The sequence below is a fragment of the Prorops nasuta genome, unplaced genomic scaffold, assembly GCF_024137725.1.
Source record: "Prorops nasuta isolate Cenicafe-Biocafe unplaced genomic scaffold, Cenicafe_Pnas_1.2 PNAS00025, whole genome shotgun sequence".
Taxonomy (NCBI): Eukaryota; Metazoa; Arthropoda; class Insecta; order Hymenoptera; family Bethylidae; genus Prorops; species Prorops nasuta.
The window spans coordinates 3,659,623-3,677,027 of NW_027116822.1; the positions used below are offsets into that span (position 1 = coordinate 3,659,623).

At 33.6% G+C, this 17,405-nt stretch overlaps 6 protein-coding genes and 1 long non-coding RNA gene across 10 annotated transcripts; 1 reads left to right on the forward strand and 6 right to left on the reverse strand.

Annotated features, from left to right (window-relative positions):
• Window positions 1-537: 537 nt before the first annotated feature.
• On the forward strand, window positions 538-4,727 carry fest (wurstfest). 3 transcript variants are annotated; one of them, XM_066741363.1, is made up of 6 exons: window positions 538-1,657; window positions 1,796-2,101; window positions 2,575-2,699; window positions 2,759-2,876; window positions 2,956-3,122; window positions 3,198-4,727. In XM_066741363.1, exons 1-6 carry the CDS (start codon window positions 1,466-1,468, stop codon window positions 3,421-3,423), a joined length of 1,134 nt encoding a protein of 377 aa, XP_066597460.1. In that variant the 5' UTR covers window positions 538-1,465; the 3' UTR covers window positions 3,424-4,727. The 3 variants fall into 3 exon arrangements, with proteins under 3 accessions (XP_066597460.1, XP_066597459.1, XP_066597458.1); XM_066741362.1 differs by having other exon boundaries at window positions 538-1,352; window positions 1,457-2,101; XM_066741361.1 differs by having other exon boundaries at window positions 538-2,101.
• LOC136782166 (uncharacterized) lies at window positions 1,985-3,316 on the reverse strand. The gene is made up of 3 exons (XR_010824077.1): window positions 3,234-3,316; window positions 2,795-3,159; window positions 1,985-2,712 (listed from the first exon to the last, which is right to left on the reverse strand). It is a non-coding gene; the product is annotated as an uncharacterized lncRNA (long non-coding RNA).
• A 221-nt stretch (window positions 4,728-4,948) lies between the features above and the next one.
• On the reverse strand, window positions 4,949-6,297 carry Pbp45 (proximal sequence element A Pbp45). Its single transcript, XM_066741368.1, has 5 exons — window positions 6,256-6,297; window positions 5,964-6,160; window positions 5,563-5,860; window positions 5,205-5,497; window positions 4,949-5,129 (listed from the first exon to the last, which is right to left on the reverse strand). The coding sequence occupies exons 1-5, from the start codon at window positions 6,280-6,282 to the stop codon at window positions 5,012-5,014; spliced, it is 933 nt and encodes a 310-aa protein (XP_066597465.1). The 5' UTR covers window positions 6,283-6,297; the 3' UTR covers window positions 4,949-5,011.
• A 72-nt stretch (window positions 6,298-6,369) lies between these two features.
• LOC136782163 (NADH dehydrogenase [ubiquinone] 1 alpha subcomplex assembly factor 3) lies at window positions 6,370-7,470 on the reverse strand. 2 transcript variants are annotated; one of them, XM_066741380.1, is made up of 4 exons: window positions 7,276-7,470; window positions 7,042-7,159; window positions 6,468-6,903; window positions 6,370-6,386 (listed from the first exon to the last, which is right to left on the reverse strand). In XM_066741380.1, the coding sequence occupies exons 1-3, from the start codon at window positions 7,335-7,337 to the stop codon at window positions 6,475-6,477; spliced, it is 609 nt and encodes a 202-aa protein (XP_066597477.1). In that variant the 5' UTR covers window positions 7,338-7,470; the 3' UTR covers window positions 6,370-6,386; window positions 6,468-6,474. The 2 variants fall into 2 exon arrangements, with proteins under 2 accessions (XP_066597477.1, XP_066597473.1); XM_066741376.1 differs by lacking the exon at window positions 6,370-6,386 and having other exon boundaries at window positions 6,436-6,903.
• A 410-nt stretch (window positions 7,471-7,880) lies between these two features.
• On the reverse strand, window positions 7,881-11,907 carry LOC136782161 (tetraspanin-7-like). The gene is made up of 5 exons (XM_066741373.1): window positions 11,657-11,907; window positions 10,562-10,750; window positions 10,187-10,357; window positions 9,971-10,102; window positions 7,881-9,896 (listed from the first exon to the last, which is right to left on the reverse strand). Exons 1-5 carry the CDS (start codon window positions 11,732-11,734, stop codon window positions 9,741-9,743), a joined length of 726 nt encoding a protein of 241 aa, XP_066597470.1. The 5' UTR covers window positions 11,735-11,907; the 3' UTR covers window positions 7,881-9,740.
• Window positions 11,908-12,548: 641 nt separating this feature from the next.
• Window positions 12,549-14,406, reverse strand: LOC136782156 (protein hook homolog). The gene has a single exon (XM_066741367.1). The coding sequence runs from the start codon at window positions 14,223-14,225 to the stop codon at window positions 13,191-13,193; it is 1,035 nt and encodes a 344-aa protein (XP_066597464.1). The 5' UTR covers window positions 14,226-14,406; the 3' UTR covers window positions 12,549-13,190.
• An 890-nt stretch (window positions 14,407-15,296) lies between these two features.
• Window positions 15,297-16,913, reverse strand: LOC136782058 (uncharacterized). The gene is made up of 4 exons (XM_066741207.1): window positions 16,893-16,913; window positions 16,727-16,821; window positions 16,140-16,355; window positions 15,297-15,867 (listed from the first exon to the last, which is right to left on the reverse strand). The coding sequence occupies exons 1-4, from the start codon at window positions 16,911-16,913 to the stop codon at window positions 15,297-15,299; spliced, it is 903 nt and encodes a 300-aa protein (XP_066597304.1).
• Between the last annotated feature and the right edge of the window lie 492 nt (window positions 16,914-17,405).

The window sequence follows — 17,405 nt, forward strand, 5'->3', positions numbered from 1 at the left end:
AACATCTCGCAATTGTGCAAATTTAGATTGATCTTAAATAATTATAAAGAAGTAGATAATCAATGTCTCGGTAATAGTGGCTGTTATGAGATATTATGCAATTATCGGTTGCATCAGTCTATATAACAATAATAACAATAATAATACTATAAAATATACAAGGTCATTGGAGTCTCTCTGTCAAGTTAAAAATCCTTTATTCAGAGAGTTCAAGTTCAAGAGAGAACTGATAGAATCGTATAAATTATTATGTACGTACGTTTAAACTAATAAAGGTATAATTATAAATGATTGTTCCTGCGAATGAACCGGGTTTTTACAGACGTCACAATCCGCTCTTTCCTTGATTGATGGTAATATTGCAAGTGACATTTTTTCCTGGTGCTAATATTTTCCTTCTGATAAATAAAGAGGTCACGAATCGGAAAAAGTGACCGGATGATATGGAAACCTGAGGTAGTTGATGGCTTAGTGCGATCTTTAAGTGTTACGTTAGTGGTTCTTAACTGATGTACAAAAAGCTCGTTTGTCAGTCGGCCAGTAGCGTACCTGAAAGAACACAAATACAAATCACAAACTGACAAAATGATTATACTATTTTTAACTGTTGAATGAAGACCATGAAAAAACATTTGGAGTAATGCTCCAAAATAATTCGAGAAGCCTCTTCTACAACCGATGAGAAAACTGCACATTTAAAATTTGTATCGTTTCTATATCGGACAGACATTATTATGATCATATCGATTGAATTCGTTATCAAATTGGTCTATATATATATATATATATATATACATGGAAGCGAGCAGTTTTCTCAATGAGTCCCCTCGTCACAAATAATTATTTTAAAATGCGATATCAAGCAAAATGAGTTAATTGATTTAAAAAGCGCGATTGACAAATAAACACACTATATAACATAGTTGCATAAAAGAGTTTCGAAGAATGAGTATGGGGAAAAAAGAGAGTTGAACAATGCGCATTATCAATTGTTTTTCCTCATAAAATTGCTAAGGTAACGAAATTTGTTTCAAGCTTTCCGCGAAGCCCTCGACGCTGCAAGTCGATCGTCATACTTTGTACGTCTTTGTTTTATGCTTCCGCGCCTTCCGCCAGTTTCCTGCAGCATTGTAACTCGTCGCGGTGCTTCTTCCGCGTCTGGCAGGTCGCCGAGGACACCCCGGAACCTATGCAAATAGTCCGAGTCGGAGGGAAGATCGTTCAATCGGAAAAGCGTGGAAAATCAAGCAGCCGTGGAGCAGCTAAGCGAGCCAGGCCAAACGGCGCTTTCCAAGCCCCGAAAGTACCGTCGAAAGAAGACCAAAAATAACGATAAACAACCAAACCCCAAGGTCTGCTGATCATTGCAATAATTATTATTTATTTGGTTAAACGGTGGATAGCTTAATCCCGTTCGACTTCTAAATTCAATTCTCCAAATTAAAAATCAATTCAGCCCAAGAAGATGACCAACAATTATGGTGGTGGAGAGACTCGCAAGGAGCTGCAAAAGTGCCTGACTCAGCCTCAAATTAATTCTTTAACAACGAGCACTGTCCCAGTGATTCCGAATCAGAATCCACCTACGGCGCCAATGAGGCCACGTTCCCTTTATACAGCTCACAGCTTTCACGCTCAAACGGATGATGGATATCAAGTACCGTCACATTTTTTGCCCATTCAAAATTTAGTACAGAAAAACTTACCATTTCTTAATTTGTCCAGTATCATCTTAATTGCCTCATTAGTCTGGCTTTTGATAACTCGTACACCACGTAGTATCTCGTTATTCAAGCGTTTCAGTGAATATTCCAAGTATTACGAGACACCTCCGGCAGATCAGTGGTGCAGTTTGAATAATAATGCTGGATATGCCAATTCAAATGCGGTTTGGCGTCAGCCTAGGAATCCCAAAACCATTGCTGCCCCTTATTATTCCATGGATGAAACTTGTTACGGCGAGAACTGGCGCGAGCATGACGCAGAAACTGGAGCAGGGGGTGCAGTGGCTACTCCCCATGGTACAATTTCCTTGAGACTCCATAACAGAATCAGAGTTGACATGACCATAGATCGAGCTGTTCGAGTCATTAATTTCAAGGTATCCCCAGAAACTGATATCTTCCTCTTAACATCATCGTTATCATCATCGTCGTACTTTCCTTAACTTCCAACTATCTCAATGATATCCAACACTTTATCCTTTATTGGAAGTCGTCTCTCTTCAATCTCAATTGTTCGTCAAATCTAAATTAATGACCTTTACTAGTTTATACAGAAGCACTGGTTTTTGCTTCTTGGCGCTTGAAAAATCCAGAATTATCACATTTGCGTCACTCCGGATTATAATTATTGATGATTGCGACAATTTTAGATCTTGCTTAATAGGATCGTCGTTTGTACGATAAAAGTCTTTGTTACATCGTGAAACTTTTAAAATAATACAGCGCTACAGAAGTTTTGCAGATAAGATTTTGTAAAATTCATTAATTATACGACGCTTGTCGTTGAATGAATTACGTAAAATATTAATTTTCCTCTCTTCTTGTTCTCCATTGACTTCTTTGATTTTAGAACAATATCGTATTGTCGTTAAGTGGCTCAGGATCTTCCGCTGCTTTGCTGCATCCTAACGGAAGGATTTATCAATACGGATCGCGAGTAGAAATTTTAGCCCACGATACTCATGGAAATAATAAGTTGGTTCATTCCCTATAAAGAAAAAAATATATATCTTTTATCTAAACTTTTCTTCCAGATACGCTAAAATGTGGTATAAGGGTGTAAGTTTTACTTCTGAGCAGTGTGCGCTTGTTTATTTGGTAGATACCGCTGGCACTAGGACCACTACCGATTCGTTTTCAGACATGAGCCAAGTGAGTTAGAGGTTATATTACTATCGATCAAATTGACAAAATGTAGAAATCAAGATTAAAGTGTCGTCATATTTTACAGGACTTTTCCCTGAGTGTTTTTTATTCAGGCTCTAGGCACGGCCCAGCTTGCTCGCAAGAAGCAAACGCAGCCTTGGCCGAAGCACATTATTGGCTGACGGACGAGGGTGTGGAAAATTGGATTATTAATAACGTTAGAATTTCACAAACACCAGATGGACTTGTCAGGTAAATAAGTTATGTTTTGTTTATCTAGCTTTTGTATCTAAAATAGTAAGTTTTATTTTATTAATTCTTCCACAGAATCGCTAGAAACAGCAATAAGTACCAATTACGTACTTCCCCTGGAAATGGTACTGCATCACTGACTACCCCCTTTTTACACTGTACCGCATCATTGGGTCAAACATCGCATCTTTTCGTTCGTCGTGGAGAAAGACGTATGCATTACGATGGAACCAGTTTTATTGTGCGAAATGCTGGACACAGTGCAGGATTTGATGACAACAATCAACTTAAAGTTTATTAAGAATTTTCAAAAACTGCAGGACACTTTTTTTTATTTATTTAAGCAGTCTTAATCACTTATCAGCGATTATTCTGCAATGTAATATGTTACATTATGGTTTATTACAATATATTAGGTTTGGATAGTTTAAACCATATTGCAGTTAGTCGTTTAGGTTTTTATAAATGTAGAATGGAATTTTTTAGATAACTGAGTATTGTTGTTGCTGACCGTTATTGTCGAGTTAGGACAAAGGATCTAAGGTATCAGTGGAAGCTAAAATTTAAGTATTGTGAGGTTATGAACAGATTTTCTATGAGGGTCGTCGTAGGAGGACACTGCCAAAGGACATGATCGAGATCTTGTGAATCGTGACCGCATTCACATTGTGCGTCGTTTACCATTTTTATGCGGGCGAGAGATGAGCGAAGGTTATAGTGGTCGCGCGCGATAGATATTAGCATTCAGCAAGAATAACAGCTAACGAAGCTATTACTGAAATACTCAATATGATTAGTCAATCAGGTAGCGGTTTTTTTTAAATGAACCAATCATATTGTGTATTTTGGTAGCAGTTGTGCTTCTGCTAAGTATTACTTGAAATTTGAAAGCACATTCTCGCGCGAGAACCACTTGTAGAGCCAAGCTTAGATTCCTTATTACGGTGATAATGAAATTTGTTCACACCCTCTTAAGGACTGATGCTTCTACTTGTAATTAAGTTAATTATGGTATATTATATGCCACGTAGAATATAGCATAATAAACGTAATTACGAATAAAAGTCTCAAATCTAAGGTGACACTGATAATATGAATTTCGTGGTAATGGATTTAGCGATTTTTCTACCTTGTTTTTAAAACCATTGCATGAAATTTTAAATACACTATTGTTTTTTTCAAAGTGTTGTCATGAACTTCATAGTGATTCGTAGATTTGAATTTTTCATGGTATATTCTCCACCACTTTTTCAGATGACAAGAGTAAACAGGTCTTACCTCCAAAGATTTTAGAGTTGAATTTGATGTCTGTGGAGTTGAGAATTTTTTTCTAGATTATTATTATATATTATCTAAAGTGTACACTTCTATTGCATCATAAATATTAGTTGGCTCCTTCTGGTTTTGACATTGCAGGCTACTGTAATAATGTATAAGGTTATTGGAAATTCATCAATGATTACTTTTTTAAAAATGCTACGTGGACCAGTTTTTCCATTTATAACTAAAATAGCAACGATTGAAAGGATAGTTTATTGAAGATAGAAAGATTTATACCATTCAGATCATGCTTTTACCAACAACTTTGCTAAGATCATTTGTAGATAAGCCAGCATTGTAATATATGCCTCGTTGCCATGATATAGAGTTCCAGATGCTTTACAGGACACTTGATTTTAATAAATTGAATGTACTTGAGTGATCTTTTGGGATACCAAAACAAACAAAAAGTCTAAGGTGTTTTAAGAAACATTATTTGCTAAAAATATCCAATTGACAAAATTGCCAAAATATAAAAATCAATTAAGTATAAAAACTTAACTAAATTTTCCTTATCATATATTTAATAACGTAATTAATGTACATTATTCTTTTGTGTGTTATTCCAGCTAGTCTAATGAATCAGAATCTGCCTTTAAATTTAATGGGCAAACATCATCTTCATCTGATGATTCGCTATCAAAATCAGTTGTAACATTTAATTTTTGATGTATCACGTTTGAATACCTAGTCATTAATTAAAATATTAGAATCCGAATAAGCAAGATTTCATTTGATTTTTTTAAATTATTAAAAACTCACCTTTCAGATCTTTTAGGTTCTGATGTGTTTACAGCTGCCTTCTCTTGAATTGATTTTGTTAACTCCTCTACTTTGGAATTAAGTGACTCAAAAACTGATGCATTATAAAGATTAGGAGTAGATACTCCTGATTGATCAGTTAGATCTTTTTTGTATTTCTCATATACTCTACTCAAATTATTTATAGTTGAAAACATATTATCAGGCTCTGATAAGCTCTTTATAAGTGCTGTTACAGACTGGTAATTGAGATAATGTTGCTTTTTCTTTCTATATGGCTTTTCTAAACCATGCTAAAAACAGAGAAATTTAAGAATTTTCCTTTAAAATGATAATACTTATAAAATATAAAACATACTTCCTTGTCAAATAAACAAAAGTGAAATGCACCATCAGCAATTAATTTAGAAAGTACATAACTAGCATCAACATGTTCTCCCAATCTGATATCTTGATGGAATTCTGTAATGATTTGCCATTCATCACAGTTTACTCGTATTTTGAACGTATCTATTGGCATTTTATAGTAGAATCCATATAAAATATATAACGCACATATACGTTGTTTGAAGTGGGTTGTTGACAAAACATATTGTTTGCAAATATGTAAACCTTCTTCACAAAATGCTTGCAAATCAGAAAGTGATCGGCACCAGCTAATTTTTAACAAAAATGATATTATTGTAATAATATAACCTCTTAAATGTATTTAAAGATAAAGAATTAAAATTGATTGAAGAAAAAGCATTTATATCTTACGTGAAAACTAACGAAAATTGCTTTTCTTTCCATAATTTCACAAACGTTTCAAACCTAATATCCTCGGTCAATTCAAATTGTTTGATTAATTCTTCACAGTCTTGTTTGAAACCAATAAGCGCCGCCATGATGGACTGTGCAGACGTGCAGTGTGCACCGTGTGCACTACTGTAGGTTTGTTTTTTTGCCCTGCACTGCTGCACTAGTTCAATGAGTTAGAGTGAGAAAACAATATGTTTGTCTTATTTCAATTAATTGCACTAGTTCAATAGTGCAGCGAAGAAAAACAGACCTTGTATTCAGTGGGATTTTTGAACATTGTATCAGTAAATAAGTAGATGATTGTATAAAAAAATGAGTTCATTGATATTTTCCATAATCTGGATATTTTCCAAATATTAATATCTCATTCACTTCTTGACACTTTGATTAGAAAAATTATGCAAATTCAAGACCACGTGTTACAGTATAAACTTTTTATTTAATTTTACATTATATACAAACAGCTCTTTTATTCCTTGCCTATCAATTTATTAGTTTCAGGATGCTCTAATTTTTGGTTGTTTTGTGCTGGTGATTCTTCTAAATAATAAGATGGTTTAGGTTTGATTTGTGGTGGTGGTGGTATAAATCCACCAACAACAAACCTACCTTCTTCGCATAATAAATTAAATGTTCCGATAGCCTTTTGAACAGGCATAATCTCCGAAGGATAGCCAAATTTCCTGAGTATATCCCGAATACCATTAACAACTGGCCAATCGTATTGTTTATCTAAACCAATTATCACAATTTCTGGTCTTGGATTAAGAACTGCCAAAAGCTCAAGACTAGGTTCAGTTATCTCCAACGCTGTATGGACATTCCAAGCTAATAGAGTTTCAGGAAACACTATCATAGATCCAACGACTTTCATTTGATTATTAAAATAAAATACTGGCTATAAAATGGAAAATAATTATATCATTAGTGCAATTGAAAGATCAAATTATAAAAATCTAGTTGTTTAAAAAAATAAAAAAAAAAGAAGAGAAAGTACTAAATAACAATATTATTATAATTACTGAATAGAACTTACTGTGCGTATGCCTTCTATTAAAAATTTGTTTGTACTAGTATTTAACATTGTAACAGTCATAGAATTTGGACCTTCATAAGAACCAAAATCATATCTGTATGAAGTAGTATTCAGACATCTAAAATTAAGAATATAAACATTAAATTAAACTAATTTATCATAAGTGGAATATATCATAGCTTGACAATTTTTGGCTAAATAATGAAATTATTTGTGTGACATGTGAAAATATACCTATTAAAGAGTAGCTTCTTTGCACAATGCAATGTATTGAATAAACCTCTGGTAAACATCATTTTGATGTGTTAAAAAGCATAAATTATTTCGAGTTTTAAATTAAATTACACATGTTTAGACATAAGAAATGGAACATCATTATCTACTTTTTTCTGTACTTGCCGTCGAGACACTACCGTGTCTCTTGATACGTTCCATCGGTGGTGTTGTATTGTATTAGCAGCTTGCAGCATTACCTGTACTACCGACCGATATAAGTCTCCTCAATCTTCTTTACAATCGTAACTCAAGGGGTAACGTAGATTCATAAAGAAATTTTATCGACAGTTTAGGGGTTGTTGAATGTTTTTTCTTTTTATAATAATGTTTAATGAACAAAAAAAAAATCACTGATCATAAAAAAGTAAATTAAACTCAGTGAAAATTTGGCTAGTTTTCTTAGACTACATCATTCATTGGATCCAATAAAAATTGAAGATTTGTTAAATGTTTCACCATAAACTCTATTTTTTAAATTTCTTTACACTAAAATATATAATACGATATTATTATATATATATATATATATATATATATAATAATAATACTATATGCTATACATATATTTATATGAATTTAAGTAGAAATAGGATGATTCATTTAACTTGAGACTTGTAAATATATGGAAAAAATAAACATTTTAAAAAACAATATTTCTCTAAAATGTTTTTTTTTTATAAATTTGGTAGTCTAAAAACAAATGAATTACCCTTATATATACATATTGTAATAAATACAAATTCGATTAAATAATCTAACGAATTTATAACTATTAATAATAAGTTCTGAAAGAAAGTCATGGTTTAACACAGATATAGCACGTCATTTTTATTTAACGGCAATATCGCCAAGTAAACTCTGTATAATAAATACTCGTAAGTTATTTGTACAAATATAAATTATTATCGATATATAGGAAACTATTTAATAATTCTATTGACTGCGTATTTTAACAGGTAAAAAAACTCCGATTTTGTGCAAGCTGATATTAAAAATTGACAATTTTCAGTTTTAATATATCATTTCTTCCATTACCAACTTGCAGAGTCGTGTTATAAGATCACACATTATTTTGCAACAAGTTATGTTATTTTTGATATTAACATCCATATTCTAACTTTGATTTTCTTTTGGTTTGAAGGAACTTTAATTTTTTCTTTAAAAATAAAAAAATGAATGAGTGGAATAGACACAAAATGTAATAAGAATATTACGTTTACACATTTACAGAACTTTTAATTACATTTTTGTAAGATGTTATAGAAAGAGAATAAATTTGGAAAATGTGAAAAAATGATCTTTTGTAATACGTTATATTTGTAAAATTGGCTCTCAATTTTCATTTCCCACTGTATATAAAACTAATTTGAAAATCTTTAGCTACAAAACGACGACTTGCATTATTCAGGATTAAATACAAATAGATCAGACCATTTTAAAATTACATTAGGTCGTGAGAAGAAATAAATGATGGTTTTTTTGCTAGTCTAATTTTTTACTTAAAGCACCATTTATTTCTTTATAACTAAATAATATAGATATGTAAGTGCAATAATTTTTTATCACGCGTATTTCATAAATTATATCTATCCCCTTCAAAACTTCTTCCAAGATTATTTCAGCTAATTTTCAAATCGCGTTCACATGATCGCATGGTTTTGTCGTCTATTTTTGTTAAATTAGCACACCAATCGGCAAATTTTTAATAGTAAAATTTAAGATCTTTTTTTGCACTGAACCTGCAGGATAGTTCCTTTTTTAATAGGACATAAGACACTGTTATGTAACTGCATGAGAGCTGCAGCGTACGTTCACAATCTTTTTAATTACTTTAAAAAAACATATTTGCACCTACACGCCTTATAAGTTTTTATTTCACGAAAAGCCTGCAACTCGGACTGTGAATTGTCCATTTGTGTGTGTGTCCGAAAGATTCTGTAGAAAAAGATTTGTCGTCGTTCCATCAATAATAAGAAAGAAAATTCGAATAAAAAGCAAATATGAATGAAATATTAGAAAAAAAATTAAGTCTCGATATTGAATTAAAAGTTGAATTATTTTTCGCAAAAATTAAAGTTTTAATAAAAAATCTAATAGAATCTATATACGTCAATATAAAAGTATCTCTTAAAGAGAAAGATATATTATATAGGATTAAATCGGAGAATAGCAGTATGGAGAATGAAAAATTCCGAGAATAGTTATAAAGTTTGAGAGAGAGAGAGAAAAGAGTTTGACAAAAACTCTATTTCGGCTTCAGTCTAATTATCATTCCAATGGCTATTAAAACGCCGATGATAACAAGAGCCCTCTGTAGAGTTGCCTGCTGCAGTGATCATTGGACAAGTTTTCCAGTTCGATCGAAATTTCCATTCGTATAGATTAGCGATTGATCGTTTTCTGGACCTCCATTAATTTCCAAGTTAAGCAACCTGCTCGTACTTTGCTTTATTGATATTGCTGGCCAAACAACAGGCCAGAAACACTCCGACCAATGGAAAGAAAGCTACACCCACTGCAGTTCCTGCCACCATTCCAATGTTTCTGCAGATGAAGTCGAAAATGCGGTTGTAGCAACCCTGCAGAGAATACCCAGTCAGTAACACAATGAATACTGCACTATATATGAAATCTCGCGAAAAATAATAGAAACCTCGGTATAAATCTCGCTTGGATCCGAAGTGTCGCACTCCATTTCAGGTTTGATGCAGCAGGAAGCTGGGATTTCCTTCGGTGGTATCATGCCGAGCCAATCCTGATAGCCTCTGTTTCCACAGCAGTGCAACTGAACGAGTTCAACGTATATTATAAACAAACTATAGAAGAGAATTTCCAAAAAACTGCAGCAAAGTTATTCCATTATTTCTACCGTCGATTGCATAGTGTCGATGTGGGCACTCTTCGAAGTATCGTCGCCATAAGCCGAGAGACTGTCATTGAGGGCTTGATCGAATCCTTCGTTCAAGGACGCGCGATAGGCATAAACCGAAGCACCAGCAGCCAATTCCAGCAAAGCCACCACTGCTAGGAAAGCTCCATACTGTGTTCATTCGTCAAGATTTATTATATATATATATATATATATGGTTTTTAATCGAGTGATTGGAAGTTGTTGTATTCTTTCAGATCTTTAGGAGACCTTAGGATCTCTCAGGAGAATGATAAGTAATTAATATAGATAAAGGAGAGTAAAAAATCGAGTCAAATTTTTAAATCTCTTTGAAGAAGATATCAATATACTCGCCAGATACAGCAGAGCAGGATGACCTCTGGCTGTGCAGCAGCAAGCAAGAGTCGCTGTGATCGCGAGAATCCCTCCTAAACAAGATATAGCCAGTAGGACTGATCCGATTCCTTCAATTCCAACATCTGCGTAGTCTTGAAGTTGAATTTTCATCCATATGCCAATGCACAGCATTATCATTCCAGACGCCTGTAGAAGAACGTCACACACGAGTTGTCAATACTTTTGCTTTCTTCCTTTTATTAAAAGTCTTTTACACAAGGTAGAATATTATATTGTTTTTAAGGTAAGTAAAGTTTCAATGGGCTCCTCCCCCCCCCCCCCTCCCGTCCTCTATTCCCCCAGAATGATCAATTTGTCATGTGAGTTTGCCAATTTTTTGGATAATTTTTATACCAAATGCAGAGAAAAGTTGGTAATCTTATATCGATCATTTTGTTTATTTCCAGAAACAAAAATAACATGACTTTTTCTCACATAATTAATTATTTGATACTTCAGTTCTAATTCTTCGATTATAAATCAGGATCTTATTTATTTCACATTTAAAAGATGTCTGACTGATATACAAGTCTAAATCTACTGTAGAATCCAGTTTAATATTCTGGAAATTGTAAAAGCTTGTTATAGGCACGAAAATCAAATGTTTCGACGCGTGGGGAGGGGGGAGGGGGGGGGGGTGCAACAGTTGGCTGAACCTTATTGCTTCCAACAACATCGTAAGTACAAAATGATATCTTCTTGTGGAGACTAACTTGCACACAAGTATTTGTCTCAATAAAATTTAATTACTTACCAAGAAACGTTAGTCAATACTATATGCAAAGCTAATATAGTGTAGTAAAAAATTTCTAATCAAGTAAATAGAAAATTATAATGCAAACAATTACAAAGAACCATTTCGTTGTGCCATTATTTTAAATCAGATATAAATGATTACTATTGCATATATATATATATAGTTATTATCTTCGCGTCTAGTTTTCAATGGTATATAAAAAAAGTTCTGGATTAATAAAAGTGAATGATCACTGCGATGAAGCAAAATTTTACAACCGATATGAGGCAAAAAAGGAAATTACCAATTTTACTCACCCAAAAAACAAAATTGAAGAGCATAAGTAAAGTTTTCATGCAGGCCATCGTGGCCACAGTCTCCAGACGTTTTCCCATTTTTCACGATTCACTGATAAGCAGCGATTATTGAAAATTGTTTTGTTTTTTAATGAGAAAAAAGTAGCTTTTGTCGCTGAAAGGAACAATTTTCACTGGTTGGGCAAGTGGAGCACACTTGGCGAGTAAGACAAGACTCGTTGGCTCAGTTCAGCACAGTTAGCTTGTGGCCGATCGATCCGTGTGCACTGTATATGTATACTAACGTGTTTGCGGTGCATGCGCTTTAAAGTAATACCAATTCACGACGAACGTCAAAAAGTTACCGAGTGTTTAGCCCCATCAGGTTTAATATTTATTTAATCGCAAAAAGTTAATTATGACTTTTCTAATATGAATTTTATTTTTCATTTAATCCCTTTTTTATTAACAATTTTCAAATTTAGTTTAGTTTTCCAATTTTAAAAATCGCTTACGAAGCTTTTAAGCCCCAAACCACTAGACCTACTTTTCAAGCGATTGCCATTCTTATGAAAAGTGTTGTCCAGACGTTTTAAAAATATAATATAGTAATATTATATTTATTAATATCGTATGTTTTCTTTATTAAAAGTATTAAAGTTTCATAACATGTTGCAAATTTAGTTCCTGCGCATTCAATGCCTCGAGGGACTTTAAAAATTGATGACGTAACTTGTTCGATCAAATTACTCACACGAGAAACCAGAGTATTTTCTTTCATCTTCCTGATTCTCGTTAAAAGGGATATGTCGATGAATATTGGTGGGTGAAAAAGAATAATTCGATATTTCACATAGAATGATTTCCTTCTTTAATCGTCATTGAAATACCGATATACCTTTTCGAGTTATAAGAATACAATAAATATTGGAATAAAATAATAACTTTTATTGAACAAATCACAAAGTACACAAGTGCAACAAAATCTACTTTATTGATAAATAATATTTTAGATACTGAAGCATATACATTATAATTGTGTGATCGAATAAATTTTCGTGCTTTTGGACTTTACATAAATAAGTAGGTTAATTATATATATATATATATATAGTGTATTTACAATGAGGATGATGATAACACGTGTACTGCAGTTGAGGAAGTCGTGGTTAGATTACATTTCTATCATCCATAACGAGATTATTTTGCTGGTTGGGCTCTGATAATGGCCAATCCTATTGCAGCAATTCCCCAGATCTTGCAGGATCCACCTATTTCTATCGATTTTCATTAACTATTTACATGCATGTAATTTCCTCCTATTCAATTATTAAAAGATACAATGCTAAAACGATAGAAAATATCCTCGATAACTAAGATTGTTTAAAAATCAAATTAAACAATCCAATTTAACTACTTCCAGTTGACACGACGAACCTGCTACGAACGTCCTCCTGACGATCTACCTGCACGAATATATATAATAATTGAATCCCTGAAATTGCTTCTAAAAAGTTGATTGATTAAATTAAATTAAAATATTTATAAAACGTAATCATTCTATTCTATGTAGCAATATATTTTTAGAATCGTGTACACGTTGTTCCGGGGTGTTCTCCTTCCTACTATAATTTAACAAAACATTCGACAAAATAATATTCTTTTCTTCAACAGACAGTGTTTCCCTCTTCTCACATTTTTTCCATCTTTTACCTCTCAAATTCAATGCAATCGTGTTACCATTTCCATTACGATTATCATTATTCTCCGTGCTACAACATGCAGTACTGATAGTTGTAGACTCCAAAGCCTCGTTATTATTATTATTCTCAATATCAGGCGACGAAGAATCGTGTAGTTGGAGAAAGTTAAGGCTCGAATCGTCGGCATTTGGAAGAGTCAGTCTATCCTGTCCCAAGTGCAGCTTAGAAAGGTCAATGACCGGCCAAGTATGACCTGTCTCACTAATATCTCCCGAGTCAACTTTCTTAGTCTCGGAGTCTCCGTGATCAGCGTAGACCCTCGACTCCAGATTCGCCACGTCGTTGTCCTTGCGAGATATCTTCAGATAATTGTCGTTGACAAATTCAGTGATGGAATCAATGTCCCACTCGACGAGCTCTTCACTGCTGATGGAGACTCTTTCGTTGTCCTCCTCCTCGAGGCTCTTATTGTTCTTGATGTCTCCGATGGTCTTGAAGTAGATGCTGTGGTCGTAGCTGTAACTTTCCAAACAGGAGCTGTCAAGGTTATTGTTCGATTGATAGCTAAACGTACCACAACAGTTCAACTTGGTTTCCTCCCCTCGAGATTTTCTACGATGGGTCCTACGTAAGGCGTGAAAACGTGGGTTCCAGGAGGGCTCCTCGATGACCAGTTTATTCGACGAAATGCTCCAGCTATGACCTTGAGACTCCTGCATCGTCATTCGACCCCTCGACAACCTCTGGGACCTCAACCTGTTGTATCCACGTGCATAGGCAGCCCATCTTTCGATCCTTTGAAAAACGTACTCCGTCTCCTCGCTCCACCATTCCGAGAGTCCTTTGTGAAACGTCGTTGCTGATCCTTCCACATCGGTCACAGACATTTTCACCACAATTTTTAAACTCGACCGTGTCACAGAATTCAATCTTGAGTGAAGGGGAAGACCCTCACAGCTCTTTCCCTAATTTTTCAACAGAATTTTGCACCAAACTATATTATTATATTTATCCTAACTGTGTCATGGTGCTATACCTAATGCCTATCGATGCTTTTTGAGATACTGACTAAATGCTGCTTTTTGTAGGTAGGATCACGATTTATAGGATTGGAGATGGAAGCACTGCAAATACACGGAAGCCATGCAATGCATTAACGTAATCTCTGACCGTGACCCTTTCGACGGATGTCCTTTTAAATGAGAGGTGTGCTGCAGCAATTGCGTAATATCTTTTTAATAAATTATATAATTAGAAAAATACACCTAACTATATAGTGACAATTTTGTTGTAATTTATTATACTGTGTACATTAGGGTGGCCATTAAAAAAAGAAAAAATTTTTTTCCGGTGCTTTTATTTTCTTAGGAATTATGAAAAAATAGAAATCCAATTTTTTAAGATTTTTTTGAAGCCGTTAAATGGTGCCAATATCGTTTTTAAAGTTAAAAATCCGATGTTCTTCCACTTTTTCCATGTTAGATGTAAACCAAAATTTCAATAAGCTTTTAATTTGTCAAAAATTATGAGAAAAAGAGATCCTCGAATTTATAGAATTTTTTGAAGCCGTTAAATTGTGCTAATATCGTTTTTAAAATTAAAAATTTAGATTTATTGAAAACGATTTAACGAAATTATAAATTAATATTGTGCTTTGAAAAGTCCTTTAGTTAAATTACAAGAAAATGTAATAAAAAAAACATTAATCCGGCACAATATTAATTTATAATTTTGTTAAATCGTTTTCAATAAATCTAAAATTTTAATTTTAAAAACGATATCGGCACCATTTAACGGCTTCAAAAAAAAAAAATCTAAAAAAATTTGATTCCTCTTTTTTCATCATTTTTGACAAAATAAAAGCACCGGAAAAAAATTTCTTTTTTTATGGCCACCCTATAGTGTACATATATGGCGCAGAAGAAATTTTAAATCCTCCAAAAGTATTCTTCATTGATTTATTCGAATAACTTGATTTTATGTGAATCTAAATGTGTTTTCGCACATTCATAAGTATCTTCCATTCTCTTATCGTTTTCTTTATTCAAAGTCTTCTCCTCGTTATTTGTGCAAGGAGATGGCTGTTCGGAGCATCGATATTTATTTGTGTGATTTGAGCATTCTTCGTTCTTTTCTAGAGAGCAAGGTTGACAGATGATGGGATTTTGTATTTTTGTGTGATCCAATAAAGTGACCGTTTCTTCAGGATATTTGAAGGGATTTTCATTGGTCAAACTGTGAATGCTGGTACGTTGCTGCTTCAATGCAGCGATTCTGTGATGATTTTCTAAATTGTCGTCGAGGAAAGTGTTGAAACCATCGCGTCTTTCCAAACTTTCTGGATCGTAACCAAGGCTTCTTCTGTTCAGCATCCATGGTTCTGGAACGGGAGGCAGTGGCGGTGGTTTCTCCTTCAGTGGAAAGTGCAGTTTATAGTCAGACTCTGTTGTTGTTTTGTATTCTGTCGGTTTCTCAAGCTGCACAATCAGATCTTGCAATTTTATATCGTCATCCAAGGATTTGTCGTCACTGAAACAAGTTTTTTTCTTTCTTAAACTTTAACAGATATATATATATTTGTTTATATATTATTGCGTCGAGCCAATCGCATTGGTCCGCCACGGAAAAGGGATTGACATATACTTTTAAAGTCCGCCGTGACCTTAATCGTTAATAAAGGATAATAAGCTCGTAAGAAGCATAAACGCTCGATTATGCGAAATTGCACTTGTCACAATATTTCATTGTTACAAAAGTTAAAATAATTATCAACATTTTTGTACAAGAAATATTATTCTTACTCCACGATTGCAAATGAATTGACGTTAATGAGGTTTCTACGAGGATAAGCTGGCTTGTATTGGTCCTTCAGATTAATTTGGTGAAGCATCGCTTGAGTCTCTGTGAGCCACGTGTTATTATCCGGTCCAAATCTTCGATAGTGAGCTCTGTGTAAATTTCCCTCAGGAGGTTGAAATTTCACCTGATCCCTCGGTTCTTGCATGTCGTGCAACTGCCTTAAAATGCAAACGTTCCAGTACACAATAATTCATTAATTATATAACAAATGTGAAGAGTGAGAAAAAATTGATTCCACACAGAAGCTTCCTCATATTTTCACTGTACTTTGCTCTCTATGCAAGAACCAAACCCAAAGCGTTACTAAGGGAAACAAAATATAGGGTGGTGGATTTAGGTACACACACCCTTGCTTTGAATTTTCTCAGACCTGTGAAAAGTGCTGGGCGTATAATCTTCTTCATGATAACTACCTTGTATTATTTCAATTATCTCTCTTAATTATAATCTATTGCTTGAAACAATTGATCGGAGGAGAATTCAAATTTTGCTCTAATTTAATATATTATTTTAATTATTGCTTACTCACCAATTGTGTACTTTAACTCTGTGATTATATTTTGCAGCAACATTGAACACGATGGGTTCCAATTCTTTTTCATCTTCGTCATATGGAAATACTGGCTATTAATATTTTATCAATTATTAAACAATTAATTCTGTTTTTACAAATAAATAATTTGTTCGGAACTTACATTTACTTTCCCTTTTGTCATTTTGTATGTTTCGAAAATTCAATTTATTTATTTGTCCTCCTTTTTGAAAGGTTAAAAGGCTTGTTGTCGAATGGCTGAATGGCAGAATGAATGTTGCGTTAATCGATATATCTCAATCACTTTTTCAAATGTTATTATGTACGTACGTAAGATTTTGATTAGCTGGATCGGGTTGTAAAGTGAAGTTGTTAGCTTACTGTAAGGGTGTAGCGATCGAGGTAAACCGCTATATGGGTTATTGGTGATTTGAAAAAAGAAATATTTCATGCAAATGTGAAATATGCCAGATACCTACGAAGAATTTTCAGAGAAATTTTTATTTTCAAAAAGGGGAAGATGGATGGAGGACGAGGATGAAGATGAAAACTCAAGTTGCGATACAGAAAGTTCTCTTCTTCCTGAAGAGCTACTTTCTGAAAAGAGAAGAAGTTATACAGTGAAGAACGAATTTGTCTATTTGCTCTATAATAATATACTTCCACATTTCTTCTG